We start from the raw sequence: 20,123 nt of genomic DNA on the forward strand, positions 1-20,123 counted from the left end.
CTGAGTCGGGCTCTGTGCTGACAGCTCAGAGCCTGGAGCCTGCTTTGGATTCTGTGTCCTTTTCTCTGTGCCCCGCCCCCTGCTCGAGCTCGCTCTCGCTCTCTCTCTCTTGCTCTCTCTCTGTCAAAAATACAAATGAAACTTGAATTTCAGTATTCTGAAATAAAGTTTTATTGGAATACAGCAAAGCTCATTCATTTAAGTATGACCTGTGGCTTTTTTGTGCTTTCAGTAACAGCACAGACTGAGTGGTTTCAGCCACAACCGTCTACAAAACCTAAAATATGATCTAGCCCTTGACAGAAAAAGTTCGATGACCCTGCTCTAGAAAACTAAAGTGAAGTGTGCAAGTATTTTCCTTTGTAAACTCTTTTTATTTGAAAAATGTGATTTAATTACAATTTAATAAAAGGACACAAACCTCCATACATTGGATGAAAAGTTGTTGGGAAAGCGCTGGCTCATTAATTTACCCGGCATTAGATCTATTTTATCTTTCTCTTTTCCTTGATCTTTTTGATCTTCTGTCAGAATTCAGATCTTTCACCCCTCAAAGTTGTGACTTCTCATATAAAAGCATATTGTCTTGAAAGTTCCTGAAAGTGAGTTGGTAAGTTGCCACCAAATACCTCGTTAGCACACGGAGAAGAAAGCTCTCCGGTTCTGGTACTGTGACCAGCCCATTTTCAAAAGGTTATTGCCTTGAAATGGGAGAACAGCAGAAGGCAGACATCCAAACCACTCTTGAAAATATTAAGAGACATGTCCTTGTGCCCCCAGAATGATGTGATCACTCATGCTCTGGGACAGTCTGTTTCATCGGGTGTGGCTGGCTCTTGAGCCTAACATCCCGTACAGTGGCTCTCTTGACCTTTCTGGGTGAGTCCTTTTCCATAGACTCTGACCAAAGCCTATTGAGTCTCAGAAGTCACTGCTCAGGCGCATGGGCTGTGGCTCTGTCGGTTAAACGTCTGACTTCAGCCCAGGTCATGCTCTCACAATTTGTGGGTTCACACCCTGCATTGGGGTCTGTGCTGGCAGCTTGGAGCCTGGAGCCTGCTTCGGATTCTGTGTCTCCCTCTCTCCCTGTCTCTCTGCCCCATCCCACTCGCACTGTCTGTCTCTCTCTATCTGTCTCTGTCTCTAAAATAAACATTAAAAATTTTTAAATTAAAAGGAAAGAAACACAAAATAGTTGAAAAACTGATGACTTGAGCAATATTTTTGGCTTTTAAGGGCTCTTCTACCCTTTGGTACACAGGCTGATTGTCAGTGTGAAGTTAACACAAAGATGTATCATTCTAAAATTTTTCTTTGGGAAAGGAAAGAAAACCATACTTAACATTCTGGAAGTTTTCACCCAATGCAATTAGATAATAAAGGAGATGTAAATATTGAAAGGGCTGTAGTTTTTTGTGTAGGATATGATTGCCTGTCCTTAGAGAACCAACTGAAACCTGCCGAGACCAACAAGTTGAATGAGGCGGCCGTCAGGAAACCCCCAGAGATAAGACCGTGGTTGCCACCGTTCCTGCCACACGGATCACCAAATAGGCTCCCCTGACCGCTCTCCCTGCCTCCTTCCTCCCCTCAGCACAGCAGCCCGATTGAGCCTGCAAAACTAGGGTGGGACCACGCCATCCTGCCTGAGGCGCTCCAGTGGCTTATATCATTCATTATGAGCCAGCATCCTGACAGTGGCCCGTATAGGGTGACCGTCATTCCCCATCCAAACCCCAGGACGTTTTTGAGAGAGAAAAAGAGGTACTTAAAATAATTAAAATTTTACAGCTTTTTGAAATGTTTATTGACCAACACTGATTTTATTATATTGGAGAAACTATGAAATGGTTTATTTAAAACCTGTTTTCAAAAATAAAATATTTCCTGTAAAAAAACACATACCTGTGTATATTAAAGCAGATTTTAAAAATTATATTGATTATGTGAACATGAAAAGTGGCAGAAGCAGGGGCGCCTGGCTGGCTCAGCTTAGAGCATGCGACTCTTGATTTCAGCATCGTGAGTTCAAGCCCCACGTTGGATGTCGAGCCTACTTAAAAAAATAAATAAAAGTAGCAGAAGCAGAATCATTTTCGGCACACATTCACATACGTATATCAGCTGTATTTGTCTCTGATATTCTGCATTCTGGTTATGTATCAGTGCATAACCAATCACACCAAAACTTAGTGGCTCACGTGAACAATTGGGTTTTCTCTCCTGGTCCTGTGGTTGACCAGACTCAGCTGGATGGTTCTCCCTGGGGGGTCTCCTCATATGGGTGAAGTCCAGTGGCAGCTGGGTCACATTGAAGATGACGTTTGCACTCTTGTGCCTCCCAGGTGGCTCTCCTTCTTCTCCCCCTAACCCCGGCTGGCTTGGGCTTCCTCACGGCATAGCAGTCTCAGGGGACATAGATTGTCCCGTGTTAGTGAGCTTCCCCAGAAAGCACCTCCAAAGGCCTGAAAGAAGCTTCGAGTCTTCCTGTGACCTAGCTCTGAAGGCTACACCTTCACACCCACTGCACTCTGTTGGACAAAAGCAAGTCCCAGTCCTGTGCAGAATCAAGGAGAGGGCTCTGTGCAAGGGTCACATGCCAGCAGGCAGGACCCACTGGGAGGCCTTCTTTGGATTCTTATTCCCTCACTGTGGCACCACTATTTTTCCGAAGAATGTACCTTTAGCGTTTTTTTTTTTTTCTTTCATGACATTGCCTACCATCTTCTACACTTGTATTTAGTAAATTTGAAATTTTTAACATATTTGATTCTTCTCTGTATACTATAGTATTCTTAATTGAGAAGAAAATAGTCTAAATTCTAAATTTCTACCTTGTGGAGCATATATTTTGGCCCAAGTATTTTCATAGGTATTGTCTTTTTGCCTCCATTTGGAATATTTTTCTTTGACACATTTTTTTTTTTTTATAAACTGTCTTTATTTATGATCTTTTGACTGCTTCATCAAATTTACATGCCAGCCACAAAGCTGCAGGCAAGGCCTTTTCGTTCCGTTCCAGGATAGAAGATAAATTCAACTAATTAAAGATGACAGCTCCACCCAACGATTCTTACCAAAAATTGAGATATTCCAAAATACCATTATGGAATTTCAAAATGAAAAAAACTGTTGGAGCTCTCTTATGCAGTTTGTCCTTCCTCAGGAGCTCAATTTCAGAGTTACGTGCTTTATTTCCAGTGATTGCAATTTCTTAAATATTTTAAAAGCTACAGGGTTTATTGTGCCATTTTAAAAAGGAGTCCTTTAAAGACTCAGACATTCCTAATATTCAATTTTTAATGCACTGGCACGCCACACATTTTTTTGTGTTCAGAATCAGCTTCACAAAAAAAAATTGCTGGTACTCTGCATACACAAAAATATTTGTACATTTTGACAACTTTAGCTTTTTTTCATAGGTAGACTATCACAGCTTTTTTTTGTCTGTTTTATTTTATTTTTTTAAGTTTGTTTATGTATTTTGAGAGAGAAGAGGGAGAGCACAAGCAGTGGAGGAGCAGAATGAGAGAGAGAGAGAGAGAGAGAGAAAATATCCCAAGCAGGCTCCCTGCTGTCAGCTCAGAGCCCAACGCGGGGCTCAAGCTCCCCAACCTCAAGATCCTGATCTGAGCTGAAATCAAGAGTCAGAGGCCTAACCGACTGAGCTACCCAGGTTTTGACAAGGTTATGCATCTGTGTGCATTGTAACTAATCCCAAGACTGTTTCTACTCCTCCATAGGTCTCTTGATTCAATAAGATACTTGTAACGCTGTCCTTTACCAAAACTGGTATTTGAGTGTCACCACAAAAACAAAATTTTACATTCATTGTGGAACATTCTGACTGGAGTTGACAGTAACATTTTCTCATAGAGTTCCCCCAATTCCCACACCGAGGATGAGGGCAGCACACAACCGGCAAATCTTGGACACCGACAGGGCGTCCGAGAATCCAACTCCATTCTGACACCGTCTACCTGGAGATGGCATCAGATTGCACAGGTTAGGGGTTCAGTCCTCCAACACTGCTCCCACCCCCCACTTCAGATGCCAGTGCCGAGCCCAAGGCCTATGACTGAGGGCTGCAGATTCCAACACCCTCCCCCTTGGGGCTTGCAGAACTCAGGAAAACACTTCAGTTTACAAATCAGCAGCCAGAGCGGGGTCTGGGGAATGGGTACGGGGGCTTCTGTGCCTTCTCCAGACACCCTACTCTCCCTGTACCTCCGCTGTGTTCACCAACCTGAAGCTCTCAGAACCCAGTCCTTTTGGATTTTTATGGAGGCCTCATTGCATAGTCAGACTGACCTAAGTCATTGGCCATTGGCTGATTCAGCCTCTGGCTCCCCCCCCCCCCCCCCCCCCCGCCTTTGGGTGGAGACCACAAGTCGCCTTCATTAACATAACAGAAGACACTTTTATCGCCCTCATCACCAGAAATTTCTAGGGTTTCTGGAGCTGTGAGCCTGGAACCTTGTGGATGAAGACCAATAATACATTTAGTCATTCAGATGACCAAATATACATTTCTTATAATTCACAGCATTGTACGTTTACAATTCTAATCAAACAATTATTAACATTAACTGATTTTCTATTTGAAGCATCTGGTTAACACTCACATAAAACTGGCATCATTAGCAGCTGCGAGGTTCTTTTGCTACTAGAACGAACACACACACAGCTATGGCTTTATCTTTCATGTGTGCATTACAAACCTTAGAATGGAAAAATACTGAAATTAACAGAGGAACTACCATTTGATCTGTAAATCCCTGCTGCTGCTACCCTTCACTTCCGGGCATGGTCTTCAAAGAACAATGAACTAACTATTAAAGGAGACACTGGAGTTTAGACTTAATTTTCATGTGGTCTGAGTTAGCTCTATGGACGGATGGTCGATGTTGAAAAACATTTCATACAAGTTACAAATTCATCGACTTACTGAGAAAATGGAAATTGAGTGCTTGTTTTTGTTGTTAAATATACACTACGTTTAATTTTATTGCTGCCTGGAGAATTTGTCAAAAAAGAATTATCCCCCCCAAAACAACAAAACCCCTGCGTATTTACCGAATCAGGAGTTGCCCAGTTTTAAGTGACTTATGAACTAGGAATGGTTTTTATATTTTTTATGATCAAAAAAAATCAAAAGAAAAAGTTATGTTTTGAGACATGAAAAATGTATGAAATTCAGATTTCAAGGTGAATGAAGAGAGTTTTACTGGAACCGGAGCACAGCCGGGGTCAGCTGGGTGTGGGCTGTTCTCCTCTACAACAGTGACCGTAGGATCCACAACACCTAAAATAGTCACCGTGGCCCTTCACCGAAAGTATGCCACCGCCTGATTGTACCATTCAGTAGGAGGAAAACACTGGCGAGAGTATTCAGACTGCCATCTGATGTAAATATGCAGGGGTTTTGTTATTTTGCGGGAGGTGATACTTTCTTTTTTGATAAATTCTCCACGTAGCAGGACTGCAGGACTGGCCGCCTGTCTCCGCCCGTGTTCACATGCATCTGCCGCTGTCCAGGCACACGGCTGACCGCAGCTTCATGCATGTCCCGGGCCAAGGCACAAGCCACCTGCCTGTGTCTCCTACGGCTCACACCCACACTGAGACGGGGAGCGCACCGTGCACCCCACACGCCCCTAGAGGGGACTGTGGCAGATGTTAGGAGTGGAGAGTGAAGGCCTGTCCACCAAACCCAGTCTGGCTTCTTAGTTTAAGTCAACCGCTGACGAGGAGAATACTAGTGATGATGATGGTAGTACGTTATGTAAACGTGAAAATCTGGGATAACTGGCAAACCAGCAAAACTGCAGGATTTGGCTGGTCATCTCCTGGATCTCCCCCCTCCCTCCCCGTGATGTCCACGGATCAGCCACAGGCAGCAACCCCAGCTCCTCCCAAGCCTTGTGCTGTTAGTGTTCCAGCGTCGTCCTCCCTCGTTCCCCTCTCCCGCCTTTGTTCGCATGTCCCCTTCTCAGGGACAGAAACACATGCTCCCACGCTACTTTGGGGGCGGTAGGTGTTCTGGGTCGTGATTGTGGAGGTGGTTTTGCGAGTCTATATGTCTGTCAGAACTCACTGAGCTACGCACTTTGGGCGGGTGCAGTTTATGTTATTATATGTAAATTAAACCTCAGTGAGGGGGTGGGGGGCACCTGGGTGGCTCAGACGGTTGAGCACCTGACTTTGGCTCCGGTCGTGATCTCACGGTTTATGAGTTCGAGCCCTGTATTGGGCTCCGTGCTGATGGTGCAGAGCCTGCTTGGGATTGTGTCTCTGTCTCTGTCTTTGTGTCTCTCTCCCTCGCTCTCTCTCTCTCTGCTTCTACCCCGCTCGCACCCTCTGTCTCAAAATAAATAAACATTTTTTTAAAGAAAACCTCAAAACAGTTTTTTTTTTTTTTTTAAACGGGCTGCAGGGAACTGAATAAAAACGTGTGCATGGTCAGATATTTATATGTGGGATTAAGAAATATGCCCATTTGAAAAATGTTATGACAATAAAATAATAAACATTGATTTTCTGAGTGTGGAGCATTTTATATCAGTCAGCAAATTTTAGCTTCACATTTCTTGAGAGAATATGGTGTTCCACTTCTCATAGCTTAATTCTCAGATTAATTTTAGAAGGTGAAGGGCACCTGGGTGGTTCAGTGGTCAAGCATCTGGCTCTTGATTCCGTCTCGGGTCATGATCCCAGGGGTCGTGGGATGGAGCCTCGCATGAGGCTCTACACTGATCACGGAGCCTGCTTGGGATTCTCTTTCTCTCTCTCTCCCTTCCTCTGCCCCTCCCCTGTTCACTCTCTCTAGCTCTGGAAAAACAAAACAAAACAAAACCTGATTTAGAAGGTGGGAAGAGTTTTTCAATCTCCCGTTTGTCCACAATTGATTTTGTGTGCACTTTTTTTTTTTTTTTTTTTAGTTTATTTATTTTGAGAGAGAACATCCCAAGCAGGCTGTCAGCACAGAGCCCGACATGGGACCCAAACTCACAAACTGTGAGATCATGACCTGAGCCAAAACCCAGAGTCAGACGCTTAAGTGACTGAGCCCCACAGGCACCCCATCTCTGAAGTTATCTTTAAGTTTTAAAGAGTTTTGAGGTAGTTGTATGATTTAAGAGTGTCTAGACTCAAACATGAACATGCTTGGTCCACGTGGCTTGTGTCTCGGTTTCTGCATCCGTGGGTTAAATCTAGAGATGACCTAAAATTAGAGCCATGAAGTGGGTCCTGTTTGGGCTCTAAAAATCAAACTGCGTAGACCGTTTTCCTTTCCCTGACCCTTGTCTTTGGCGTGTCATTGACCTGCAGACGTGACTGGTTTTCTGACCCTCGCAGTCGGTGGAGCTGTCCTGCAGGTTGGTGTGAACTGGGACATTCATGCTCTGCGGGCCTCCTGGCGGAGTCCTGCCCACACTCAGTGAACCGCCGGGTGCCAAAGCGTAGATTGTCTTTCGTTCCGCAAATACCACCCCTGCTGCTGACTGCTTGTTTTTCTGCCCCAGGGGACCATCAGTGTTGGCATCGATGCCACTGACCTTTTTGATCGCTACGAGGAAGAGTACGAAGATGTGTCCGGAAGTGGCTTTCCGCAGATTGAAATTAACAAGATGCACATATCCCAGTCCATTGAGGTAAAGCCCAGACTCCCCCCACTCCCAAGCCGCCCCCCAGTGCAGTGAGGCTCGGGTTAACGAGGCACAACGTACTGCGCAGCTGTGGTTTTTCTCATCTTTATTTATGAAAGGATGTAATTAGCCACTTAAAAAAAAAGAGGGAGAGAGAGTTCCAGGCACAACCTTGTTTGTTACTGCTTTGCTGACGTGTTAGCAACATGAGTGCCAGGGGACGCTTAGCTTCCAAGGTCGTAGGGCTCCCCCAGCAGAAATGCAAGCAGTCTAAAAGAAGTAGCGGCCAAGTTCAGGATGATTCGGGGCGAGAAAACAGACCTCCATGGGGGATTCCAAGAACCAGTTTTAGTTTTAACGCAGACTCTATTGTGTGCAGAAAACGCAATATTCAGCTAAACCCAGGGTCACTAAAGTGTCGTCTTTCTACCCACGATTTGGATGTGGCACTGGGCCAGTCTGCTGAGGGTAACAGTAGGTCTCTCTGCCCCCTCAACTCCTATGTTTATCCTCAAGTGCATCACATGAAGTCCTAACTCTGGGAAACCGGCCCCTCTGGTGGAGCTTCCAGGGTTAGTACGGCCCTGGATTCAGTCCCTTCCACGGTGCCGGTGGCGAGCAAGACCTGGAGAGGTGCAGACGTCCCCCGATGGGAGGAGAGACACATGAGGCGGTCACTGTGCAGTCTGATGCCATCGGTACACCGGGAACCAGGATGTAGCCCTGTCTTTCCCTGGTTTTATTTCTAATTTGCCCATTAACACTCTTGCAAAACATTACCTTGGTGGCCACGTGCAGTTCAGATGGCAAAGTGGGAGAGAAGTGAACCAGCTGAGGTCATACCGTGCATCCCTGTACACTTGAGCTGTAGGTCACTTGCACCTTTGGCCGGGCAGATACAGCGTATTCATTAGGCTGCTGTCCTTGTGCTTCCTAGTGCTTTGATTCATTCGTTACCAGCAAATCTCACTTCCTAGGCACCCTTGACAGCTACAGACACAGCCATCCTCTCCGGAAGCCTCTCAACCCAGAATGGAAATGGAGGGGGTTCCATTAACTTTGCACTTAGACGAGTCACTTCTGCAAAGGGATGGGGAGAGGTAAGAATGTCGACTGGCGGGATCGTGTTGTCCACTGCAAGTCTTATTTCTGAACATTTATACTCTAAATGCCAACCCTCAAAAAGACCTGGGTTGGTTTCATCATTGTATAAAAGGTGGATGTCAAACTTGCATGAGTTGGCTGTCCCCAAGAGAAAAGTCTGTCTCGTGCCTGAGAAGGAATCCTCTGTCTGCTGGACAGCTCAGAGGTAGGACAGAGCGGCAAGATCTCCCTTGAGATGCCACCTTACAGAAATCCAGCCTCGAGAAACTCAGCATCTTTGTTCCCTTCTGGCAGAAACCTGTAGGCTCTTCCCGCCCCCTGCCCAGTTCAGAGGGCAGGTGCCGTGTCCGTGCTCTGCGCCACTGATTGGCGGTCATTTAACAGCCAGCTTTGCTGAGCACGTTGAACTGCGCCAAATTAACACTGAAGAGTTGCCTTGAAAGTCACCCAGACAAGCAAATGAGGCAGCCAGAATCGGCTGGACCTCCAGGGCTGAGTGAGGGACCACTGATGACTTAGCTCCAGACGCCTGAGGGCTCTCTCCAGTCACCCAGGAGACCCTCAGGCAATGAAGCAGAGCAGACCGGGAACTCGAGGGAGGGGGGGCTCCCCCGCATCCGACCGCAGTGGGCAGCTGTGCAGATGGCAGCGAGGGCCACAGGGAGCCAGTCTCCCCTTGTGACCATCAGAGGCCTGCAGCGTTTTCATTAGAGGGGCTCCTTTCTGAAACGTGCCTCCTTTGGATCTGTGGAAACAGTCCTCCATTTGGCAAGGGTGAGGAAGAGGTGTTAAGAATCTTCCAGCTCCCACTCTTAGAGCCCTGGCAAGGGCTGACGGCAGTGAATGAAAAGGAATTATAACCAGAGGTGCTTACCTGAGACCTGGGTTGCTGCTATGAGAGAAAACACTAACACTTTCGCTTTTTCTCTTTTGAACAGTTAGAATTTGGAGCAGGGGATCTGCAGGGACCTTTATTTGGTCTGAAGCTGTTCCGTAATCTCACGCCAAGATGGTAAATAAAAAGAGAGAAATCCTCTTTGTTGGTCCTTGTGGATTAGGAGACTAGAACCCGTGTGTTCTTTTTGCCAAGGTCATCCGGACTTCGCTTTTCTGTCATACAAAGTCACCGGGGGGCAGACCCTGTGGCCCTGGCGTGGGGCCAAGGCAGGGTACCTGTTGCAGAGAGAGCTGTGGGTTGGCCGTCGCGGAGAGGGGTCGTCTGCTGCTCGTCCCCATCCGGGCCGGGCTAACACTCCGTGCTCCGCGGTTTCCTCCTCTGTGGGGATGAGGCCCCTGCCTACGCACCGGGGGCACTGAGGACCAGGAGAGAGAGACTGGAGGGAAAGCATATTCATGGGGAAGTTGGTCAGTGGCCTGAAATATTTATGAACTTGTGGGGATCGTTTCTTTGTCCTGAGAATGTTTCAAGTTCTGAAAAGGGTCTTTATTAAACAGTGAGAGGGCGTCTGGGTGGCTCAGTTGGTTATGCATCAGACTCTTGATTTCAGCTCCGGTCTTAATCTCAGGGTCGTAAGATCAAGCCCCTCATTGGGCTCTGCGCTGAGTGTGCTTAAGATTCTCTCTCCCTGTCTCTGTCTCTCTCACTCTGTCTCACTGTCTCAGAACAAAACACTGAGCACTTGTGAGACTGCCTGGCAGTCAGTGAGATGTGCAGATGCTGGCACTTTAAGGCCCACTCGTAGAACTGTACATCACTCCCCTTCTAGAACCACAGAGATGTCCTTATTTCCCACCTCTGTGAGCTCAGATAAAAGAATTGGGTGGAAGGTGAAATAAAACCTCTTTCTTCTGGAGGAGAAAACAGTGAAAGGAGCCCTGAGATAGGGGCGCCTGGATGGCTCAGTCAGTTAAGCATCCGACTTCCACTCAAGTCATGATTTAACGGTTCGTGAGTTTGAGCCCCACATCGGGCTCTGTGCTGACAGCTCAGAGCCTGGATCCTGCTTCGGATTCTGTGTCTCCCTCTCTGTCTGCCCCTCCCCCGCTCACTCTGTCTCTCTTTGTCAAGAATTAAACATTAAAAAAAAATTTTTTTAAAGGAGCCCTGAGATAGATAGTCTGTGTTTGCAAAGCAGGGTTTTCACTTGCAGTCGGGTGCGTTTCTGCACACCCACCAGGTTCTTCAGGGGAAGACCCGTCCTAAGCTTGTCTGCATAATTCTGTCACCCCTGATGCCAACCCAGAGCACAGATTCCTGCCCCCACCCTTCACACCAGTCAGGTCCTCTGAGAGGCCTAGGAGTCTGTACTTTCATCAAGCACCCAGGTCATCAGATGCACTTAGGAGACACTTCACTGAGGGAAATCTGTTGGCCATCTCATTCTGGTTGAGCCTCAGAGTGAGTGGTCGCCAGGGAGGGGGACTAGGGCTGGCTGGTTACCAGCCGTTACAGGTTTGGAAACTAAATTTCATCATAGTGCCCAGTAGTTGAGGAGACTTGAGCAAATGTGTAGAGAGGGACACCAGGGCGCTGATGCAGTGTCTGCTCTTCAGGGTGCCCTGATCCTAGGGTCGGGCTATTTGCAGTCCAGAGTAGCGATCAGAAGGTTGGTTCGGGGTGTAGAATCAGCCCCGAAAAGGCAGACGGCCTGTGGAGTGTTTTCCATCTCCCAGTGCCTGCCTGCCTGCCTGCCTGGCCGATCTCTGTCTCGAATTGGTCTCTCTGTGTAGGACGTGCTGGATAAAAATACTCAATCATATTACTTTAATTAAATAGGAATCTCAGTCTTTACAGTTTGATTCTTCTATTTTTTAACATTTATTTATTTTTGAGAGAGAAACAGAGCATGAGCCGGGTAGGGGCAGAGAGAGAGGGAGACACAGACCAGGCTCCAGGCCTCGAGCTAGCAGCACAGAGCCCGACGTGGGGTTCGAACTCATGAACCATGAGATCGTGATCTGAGCCAAAGTTGGACGCTTAACCGACTGAGCCACCCGGGCACCCCTACACTTTGATTCTTTTAAATGCCACTGTCTTAGGCTTTAGTCTGTCTCCTCCCTGTTTGCCTCCCCTGACCCCGCTGTGGCTGAAGCAGAATAACACAGCTGTCACCTGGTGTGACTTGAGAGAAGCCAGGGAAAGTTTGGATTAGGGGCCCTGTAGAGAGGAGGAGTAGATTCTTAATTCATTTGGGCATGAGCGGTTACTGAAAGTTTGCAAGAACACTGCGATCACAGCTGTCACGTTTATTATTATTAATGCAACAGTGACGCCTTGCAAGCTTAGGAAAGAGACTGGCAATCTGGCAGATACTGGGCTGTTTGCTCACCTTTTAATGCTTTGGGTAAAGTGTGAATTCCTTTGTTTTTGAAATGAAATACCTTTTTTTAACCAGAAGATGGGGCTGACTCCTTTGGAAACCAACTTCTGAGGCCTTTCAGGGCAAGTCGTTTACTGTACTGGCTTCTCATGTGCACGGCCATGGGTGGACACCAGAGTCACATGGGCAGTCTTGGAAAAAATACACTGATGCCTGGTCCCCCACCCCAAAACTCTGACCTCATTGGTCTGGGGTGGTCTCTGGGTAAGGGGTCCTCTAACTTTGCCGCACATTAGAATCACCTGGCAAGCTTTAAAAACACTCCAGGCCTGTAAATCAGCTCCCTGAGGCACGGGAGCTGACCATCAGTACTTTTTAGATTAGCCAGGTGATTCCAGTGTGTAGCCAGCTGTGGGACCTGCCCGCCCGCCCCGGCCTCCACTTGCCCTGCTCCCGCCCTGACCTGATTCTCAGTTGCAGTCAGATTGACCCACTGGTTTTCAGAACGCGGACATTCAGGGGACTCTCTGGCTGTAGTTACAGTCAGCATAGGATGGGGCGGGCGGTACACACCAGCAGGGAGGGTTACTAGGAAGATTACACCAAGGCGTCTTCTCGCTGTCTCTCTGTCTCAAGGACAGGCTCAGTGTCCTGCTTTCCTTTGGGCCACTGGCCCGGGGATTCATGGACGGGAGGGTGAGCAGGGTCTTAGCCTGGCAGAGAGGAAGGGACCAAGAACGGCTGAGAACCAGGTGTGTCATCCAGGACCCTTTCGATCTGTGTGTCCCCCCAGCTTTGTGACGACAAACTGTGCTCTGCAGTTCTCCTCCCGTGGGATCCGGCCTGGCCTTACCACCGTCCTGGCCCGGAACCTGGACAAGAACACTGTGGGCTACCTGCAGTGGCGGTGGGGTATCCAGTCGGCCATGAACACTAGCATCGTCCGGGACACCAAAACCAGCCACTTCACGGTGGCCCTGCAGGTGAGGACAGAGCCGCCCCCTCGTGTGTCCCTTACGTCCCTCACCCGGATCTGAGCACCCGTGGGGGCCCTGGGGGGCAAGTTCTGTTCACACGCACTCAGTGTCGAAATGCTGCTGTTGTTCTCAGGCTCCCAGGGTAACTGTGTTCCAGTTACCCTAAAGCAGAATGCCCTTTTCACATCTTCTGGTAGGAGAAGCCCACAGAATCAGGGTGAGAAAGAGCACAGGTTGGGAAGCGACGCCCCAGAGCAGCAGAGTTATGCACTCAGATGCCACTGTGGTGGGCAGGAGCACAGGGTGTGAGAGGACCCGCCCCCCCCCTCAGACGGCACCTGCCCCTCAGCCCTCACCACCTGCTGCCGTGTAAGAACGCAGGCTCCTTGGGGCGCCCGAGTGGCTTCGTGGGTCAAGCGGCCGACTTCGGCTCAGGTCATGATCTCGCGGTCCGTGAGTTCGAGCCCCACGTCGGGCTCAGAGCCTGGAGCCTGTTTCAGATTCTGGGTCTCCCTCTCTCTGACCCTCCCCCATTCATGCTCTCTCTCTGTCTCAAAAATAAATAAACGTTAAAAAAAAAGAATGCAGGCTCCTTGTCGCAGAACGTTTTCTTTCCGTGAGAAGTCAGGAAACTGGGTTTTTAAGTGACCTCTCCCAGCTTTTAAATATTGGCCTCTAATAAATCACACTCAGACCGCGGCCCCTGCCTGAGAGGCTGCCCGGGAAGGGAGCTCCGCGGCCGGTGTGCGCACGATGCCCACCTTCCCGCAGAGTCGCGGCCGCTAGCCCTGCCTTCTCTGCCTGTGTCTTCCCAGCTGGGAATTCCTCACTCCTTTGCACTGATCAGCTATCAGCACAAATTCCAGGATGATGATCAGACTCGCGTGAAGGGATCCCTGAAGTAAGTCCTGGCCCGGCTGACCGGAAGCAGGCCTGCTGCGCCTGTGGTACGGGGGCTTCCAAATGGCGGGCCGGACATGACCATCCCGGGGTCCCCGCCCTGAGGAACTGGAGTCTCGTGGAAGAACTGCGCCCCTGGGTGTCACTCGTGATCCCCTCCGGGTGGGGGTGGGGAAGGCGAGAGGGAAGGACGGGACCGGGGGTGGCCTCGAGGGGCCCGACGTGCTCAGGCCGCATGCTCCCTGCAGGGCCGGCTTCTTCGGGACGGTGGTGGAGTACGGAGCGGAGAGGAAAATCTCCAGGCACAGCGTCCTGGGCGCGGCTGTCAGCGTGGGAGTCCCTCAGGGCGTGTCTCTCAAAGTCAAGTAAGTTGAACTGGATCTTTCTGGCCCAGGCTTATCTGGCAGCTTGTAACTCACCTGGGCTTCACCCACCTTAAGGATGAAAGAGACTTTGCTTTGTGATTATGTTCTTAAAGAGACGGTTGCTTCTGTCTCGGGCGGGTCAGCAAACGTCAGGGAGTCGCTCAGGGTCTGAGTCTGTGGTCAGGGACCTTCCACGCGCTCCGTGGCCCGCCTGCATCTCTCCCTCCCCGGAGGCCCCCGTGCTGGCCCCACCCGCCCACTCATCGACAGGTCACCCATGTGACGCGTACAGGGTCGCCGTCAGCGGATGCGGCACCCGCGTCTCCCTCGGGACCAGAGCGCTGCCGCCTGCCCACACCCTTCACCGCTGCTCCGGTGGCGCTCCTTCCAGCCTCTCCCCGCCGCCTCTGTTACCTGACCCGCTGGCTGCTGCCAAATGGCAGCATCACGGCGGGACCCCGGGCCCCGTCTGTGCAGACTCCCTCCCCAGGTGGCCGCATACCTTCCTGCACTGACAGCTCACGTTTGCAGCCCCGGCCTGGCCCTCCCCCACACCTGCAGCCCCTATGTCCCAGATCACTGCTCGCATCCCCCAGACATCCTGTCTCGACTCTCGATGCTTCCAAAGCTGCTCTGCCCAGAGCCTCCCTGTGCCGGTCGTGAGAGCCCCGGCCTTCGAGGTGTTCTGGGCGAAACCTTGGAGTTGGCCTTGGCCGCTCTTTTTCCCCACACTCCAGAGTTAATGTATCTCAAAACCCACCTGGGCCGTCCTCGGGAAGCATCTCCTGAGCGGGGCCGTTCCTCACATGCTCTCTGCTCCCACTGTCTCGTGTCTGAGTTATTCCTCTGTCCTCCTGGCCCATGTCCTTCACCCCCTGGTGACCCTGCTCTCCACACGGGCAGAGCATGTAGGTCAGTGTCTGTCACTCGCTGCTCAAACTGTCAGTGATTCCCTCAATCCCTGGCCAAAGCTAGAGTCCTTCAGGACTCTCCGTGATCAGGCCCTCGCTTCCTGCTGACCCCTCCTCTCCCATATACCCCTTCTCCACTCCAGCCGCCCTGGCCCCCGCGCCGCTCCAGAGAACAGCAAGCCCCCTCCTGCAACCAGACTGTGAGTTGCTCTTCCTTGGTCCCCAGATGCCAGCATGGCTGGATCCTTTGATTCCCTCGGGGCTCTGCCCAGAGGTCACCTGGGCAAAACCATCCCTCATCACCCTGTAAGAGCTGTACCCCTCACTTTACCCCAGGCAGACCTTTTCCGTTTAACCCTGTCTGTCCTCCACTGCACCACCTCCCTCTGATCAGCCGTCCACCTCGCCGGCCCTCATCAGGAGCTCTTTAACTTTGTTGTATTCTGTACGGTACTCCTAGAGCCTAGAACACAGCCTGGCACTCGAGAGAAACTCTGCAAGAGAGAGAGAGACAGACAGGAAGCAGATCATACCTCATCACGGTGTGGGAGAGGAGAGCCACAGCGGGTCACCAGTATCAGAGCCGCGTCGGGCCTCTCTCCTCTCAGCGATCTGAGGCCCCCTGAGACTTAATAAAGAGCACACAGAGAGCTGACAGAGAATTTTACTCTCAAATTGGGACCACTGACGACACAGTTCTCTGATTCCGTTTCTGGTTTTAAACACGTGTCCCATGCAGGTATTACATGACACAATCTGAATTCTCATCCCGAGAGTGCCGCTCTGCCTCTCGGAAAGAAACATTTTCATTTCGTTTCAGCCGAGTTCCCCGTGTCAGCAGGCTGAAATGTCCAGATTGTATTGTTGTATAAGCCAAAGTTTTCCAGAAGGCCCTGGAGTTCAGCAATAACACGTGATCTGACTTTGCTAACTCTTCTCTTATGTTCTGTTTATTTGGTGAATGACAATAATTTTTGAATGTTAAACCAACCTTACATTCCTGAGGAAAATTCTTGATATCATAATGATATCATAATGATCACGATATAATACTTTTTATATATTGCTTGATTTGGTTTACTGATATCTTACTAAGGATTTTTCTATGGTTTTTTTTTGTAAGTTTTTTTTAATGTTTATTTTTGAGACAAAGAGTGTGTGGGGCGGGGGGGGGGCGGGCAGAGAGAGAGGGAGACACAGAATCCGAAGCAGGCTCCAGGCTCCGAGCTGTCAGCACAGAGCCCAATGCAGAGCTCGAACCCACAAATCTCAAGATCGTGACCTGAGCCACCCAGGCACCCCTGTATCTATGTTAAGGGACACTGATGGTAATTTTCTTTTTCTGTTATGTGTTTGTCAGGTTTTAGGATGAGTTATGGCAGCCTGATAAAATGAAGTGTTCCTTCACTTTACTTAGGAAGTGTCACACTTCACTTAGGAAGTGTTCCTTCTTCCTCTGTTTTCCGGGAGGGCTTGTGTAAGAATGATTTATTCCTTAGGTTTCCTAGAATTCACTAGTGGAATGAGCAGAGACTGAAGGTTCTTTGTAGGGAGGTTTCTGAGAATGGATTCAGTACCTTTAATAAATCCAGGGCTTTTCCAGTTTTCTCTTTCATCTCATGTCAGCTTTGTCACTGTGTTTTTCGGAATTTGTCGGTGAATTCAGCCGGTGAATTTCTTAGCATGAAGTTGCTCATAATATGCCCTTATCCTTTTAATGTCTGTAGTTCTCCGTAGATGAGCCTTGATTCCTCACGTTGGTAATTTGTGTTCTTTCTACCTTTTTTGTAACCAGTCTGGCCGGGGCACTTAACTTTCAAAGAACCAGCTTTGGCTTTGTTAATATTCTCTATTGTTTATCTGTTTTCTATTTCTTTATTCTTCTTTCTACGTATTTTGGTTTCACATTGCTGCTTTTTCCAGCTTTTTAAAGCCCAGCCTTACGTTACTAATTTGACATCTTCCTTCTTTTCTAATATAAACTTTGAGGCTTCACACACTGCTTTGCTCCATGCCACAAATTTGGATATGCTGTATCGTTATCATTCAGTTCAAACTGTTTTCTAATTTTACTTTTAGAAATGTATTGCTTAATTTCTAAATATTTGGGTTTTTCTGTATATCCGATTAGTGATTTCAATTTAATCTTATTTTGGTCAGAGAATGTTCTAGTCAGAGAATATTGTGTATGGTTCCAGTCATTTTAAATATATGGAGACTTGTTTCGTGCCCCACCATGTAATTGACCTTGGTGATCATGTGCACTCGAAGAGAACGTGTATTCTGCTGTAGTTGGATACAGCATTCTTTAAATACCCGTGGGTCAGGGGGGTTGACAACATTCACCAGAAATCAGAAGTTCTAGGACTTCACGGATTTGGGCAGATTTCTATCAGGTGCTAAGTGTTAAAATGTCCTGCTATGAGTGTGGAATCCTCAGTTTCTTCCCTGGTCAGTTTTGGCTTTGTGTATTTTATCTCGAGCAGCGCTCTTTGGAACCACCATCACAGTCAAGACCTAGAACATTTCCATCGTGTCCAGAAATTGCCTCATGGTCTTTGTGTGGTCTCCCGGGCCCTGGCAACCACTGCTCTGTTTCCACTCCCTATATTTTCGCCTTTTTCAAAATGTCATATGATTGGATTCATACAGTGTGAAGCTTTTTGTGCTTCTTCCGTGAGTATAGTACTTTTGACATTGTCCTGTTTGTTTTTTTAATGAATCCCTCTCTTTTTTTTTTTTAATGTTTATTTACTTTTTTTTTCTTTATGTTTATTTACTTTTTTTTCTTTATTTTTTTATAATTTTTTTTTTTAACATTTATTTATTTTTGAGACAGAGAAAGACAGAGCATGAATAGGGGAGGGGCAGAGAGAGAGGGAGACACAGAATCGGAAGCAGGCTCCAGGCTCTGAGCCATCAGCCCAGAGCCCGACGCGGGGCTCAAACTCACGGACCGTGAGATCGTGACCTGAGCTGAAGTTGGACGCTTAACCGACTGAGCCACCCAGGCGCCCCAAATGTTTATTTACTTTTTGAGAGAGAGAGAGAAAGAGAGCAAGCCAGTGAGGGGCAGAGAGAAAGAGAGAAATCCCAAACAGGGTCTGTCCCGTCAGCATGGAGCCCAGTGCGGGGCTCGAACTCAAGAACCGTGAGATCGTGACCTGAGCCAAAACCAAGAGTCAGACACTTAACCAGCTGAGCCACCCAGGCACCCCTGCCCTTACTGTTGCATACGTCAGTAGTGTGTCCTTTATTTTTATCGCTGTTTGGAATGACGTTGTTGATGTACCACAGTTTATCTGCTTATCAGTTTAAAGATACTTCATTTGGGGGCGCCTGGGTTCCTCAGTCGGTTAAGCATCCAACTTCAGCCCAGGTCATGATCTCATAGCTCGTGAGTTCGAGCCCTGCGTGGGGCTCCGTGCTAACACCTGGAGCCTGGAGCCTGCTTCAGATTCAAGGTCTCCCTCTCTCTCTGCCCTTCCCCCGCCCATACTCTCAGTCTCTCTCAAATATTAACAAACATTAAAAGAGGGTGGCCTGCCATGAGAGAGAGAGAGAGAGAGCGCGCGTGCGCGCGCTCCGGCCGCTCTGCACCCTCGCCGCCTGGGCCGCTCGCGTTGCGAGCACTGGCTGCTGCAGCAGGTGTATGAGTGTCTGCCTGGCGCCCACGACGCTGGGCATCTCCAGGTGCTTGTTTGCCATCCGTCCTTTTTTTTTCTTTTTTTTTAAGCAAAGTCTTCATTCAGATCTTTTGTCTGTTTTCGGGTTGTTTGGTCTCTTTTTTTTTTCGTTTTTTTTTTTTTTTTGCCTGTTCTTTGTCAATTCTGGAGTTGCGTTTCTTCCGAAGGATGTTGTCCCTTAACAGATTTGTTCTTTCAGTGCTCTGAAGATGTTATTCTACTGGTTTCTGGCCTCCATTCTTTCTGATGACACATCAGTGGTCATCTGAATCATTATCCCCCTGCATGTGATGTCCTTTTTTTTTTTTCACCTTTATGTTCTGTTTTTTTGTTGTTTGTTTTTCACTTTTGTTCTTCAACAGTCCACACCTAAAATGTACCTACATGTGTTTTTGCTATATTTATGCTGCTTGCGGTTTGCTAAACCTCTTGCATCTGTAAATTTATTCCTACATGAAATTTGGAACTTTTAGGCCATTAATTCCTCAAATATTTATTCCTGCCCCACTCTCTTTCTGGGACCCTAATTACTTAAACTCTAAACCTCTTGAGGCTCTGCCCATTTGTCTTCAGTATTTTTTTTTCTCTTTGTTCTTTGTATTGGATAATTTCTATTGATCTGTCTACAAGTTCACAGATGTCTGTCCTCTCCAGTCTGCTGTTCAGGCCATGCACTGAATATTGTCTTTGAGCATAAAGAAGCTGCTCTCTAAAATCCTTATCCAGGGGCACCTGGGGGGCTTAGTCGGTTAAGCATCCAACTTGGGCTCAGGTCGTGATCTCATGGTTCGTGAGTTTGAGCCCCACGTCGGGTTCTGTGCCAACAGCTCAGACCCCAGAGCCTGCTTCGGATTCCATGTCTCCCTCTCACTCTCTGCCCCTCCCCTGCTTGCACACTGCCTGTCTCTCAAAAATAAACAACGTTTTAAAACAATAAAATACTTATCTGCTAGTTCCAGCATCTGGGTCGTCTGGATTTGGTCTCAGTTCATTATCTCTTTCTCTTGTGTATCTAGATGTATAGAGTGGTTTATATTATTGTGGGTAGGGCCGCCTGGGTGGCTCAGTCGGTTAAGCGTCCAACTTCAGCTCAGGTCATGATCTCACGGTTCGTGGGTTCAAGCCCTGCGTCGGGCCCTGTGCTGACGGCTCAGAGCCTGGAGCCTGATTCGGATTCTGTGTCTCCCTCTCTCTCTGCCCCTCCCCAACTCACGCTCTGTCTGTCTCTGTCTCTCTTAAAAATAAATTAA

General features: G+C 48.4%; 1 protein-coding gene across 1 annotated transcript in view; it reads left to right on the forward strand.

Moving 5' to 3' along the window:
* The window catches only part of DNAJC11 (DnaJ heat shock protein family (Hsp40) member C11), a 65,395-nt gene that overhangs the window by 40,377 nt on the left and 4,895 nt on the right, over positions 1-20,123 (forward strand). Inside the window, exons 5-10 of the mRNA XM_060623510.3 lie at positions 7,527-7,655; positions 8,627-8,749; positions 9,692-9,765; positions 12,828-13,017; positions 13,827-13,912; positions 14,160-14,276. Coding sequence (XP_060479493.1) covers positions 7,527-7,655; positions 8,627-8,749; positions 9,692-9,765; positions 12,828-13,017; positions 13,827-13,912; positions 14,160-14,276 — 719 coding nt within the window. The remainder of the gene's footprint in view (positions 1-7,526; positions 7,656-8,626; positions 8,750-9,691; positions 9,766-12,827; positions 13,018-13,826; positions 13,913-14,159; positions 14,277-20,123) is intronic.

Source organism: Panthera onca, chromosome C1, assembly GCF_046562875.1.
Source record: "Panthera onca isolate mPanOnc1 chromosome C1, mPanOnc1 haplotype 2, whole genome shotgun sequence".
In the NCBI taxonomy this organism is placed as follows: Eukaryota; Metazoa; Chordata; class Mammalia; order Carnivora; family Felidae; genus Panthera; species Panthera onca.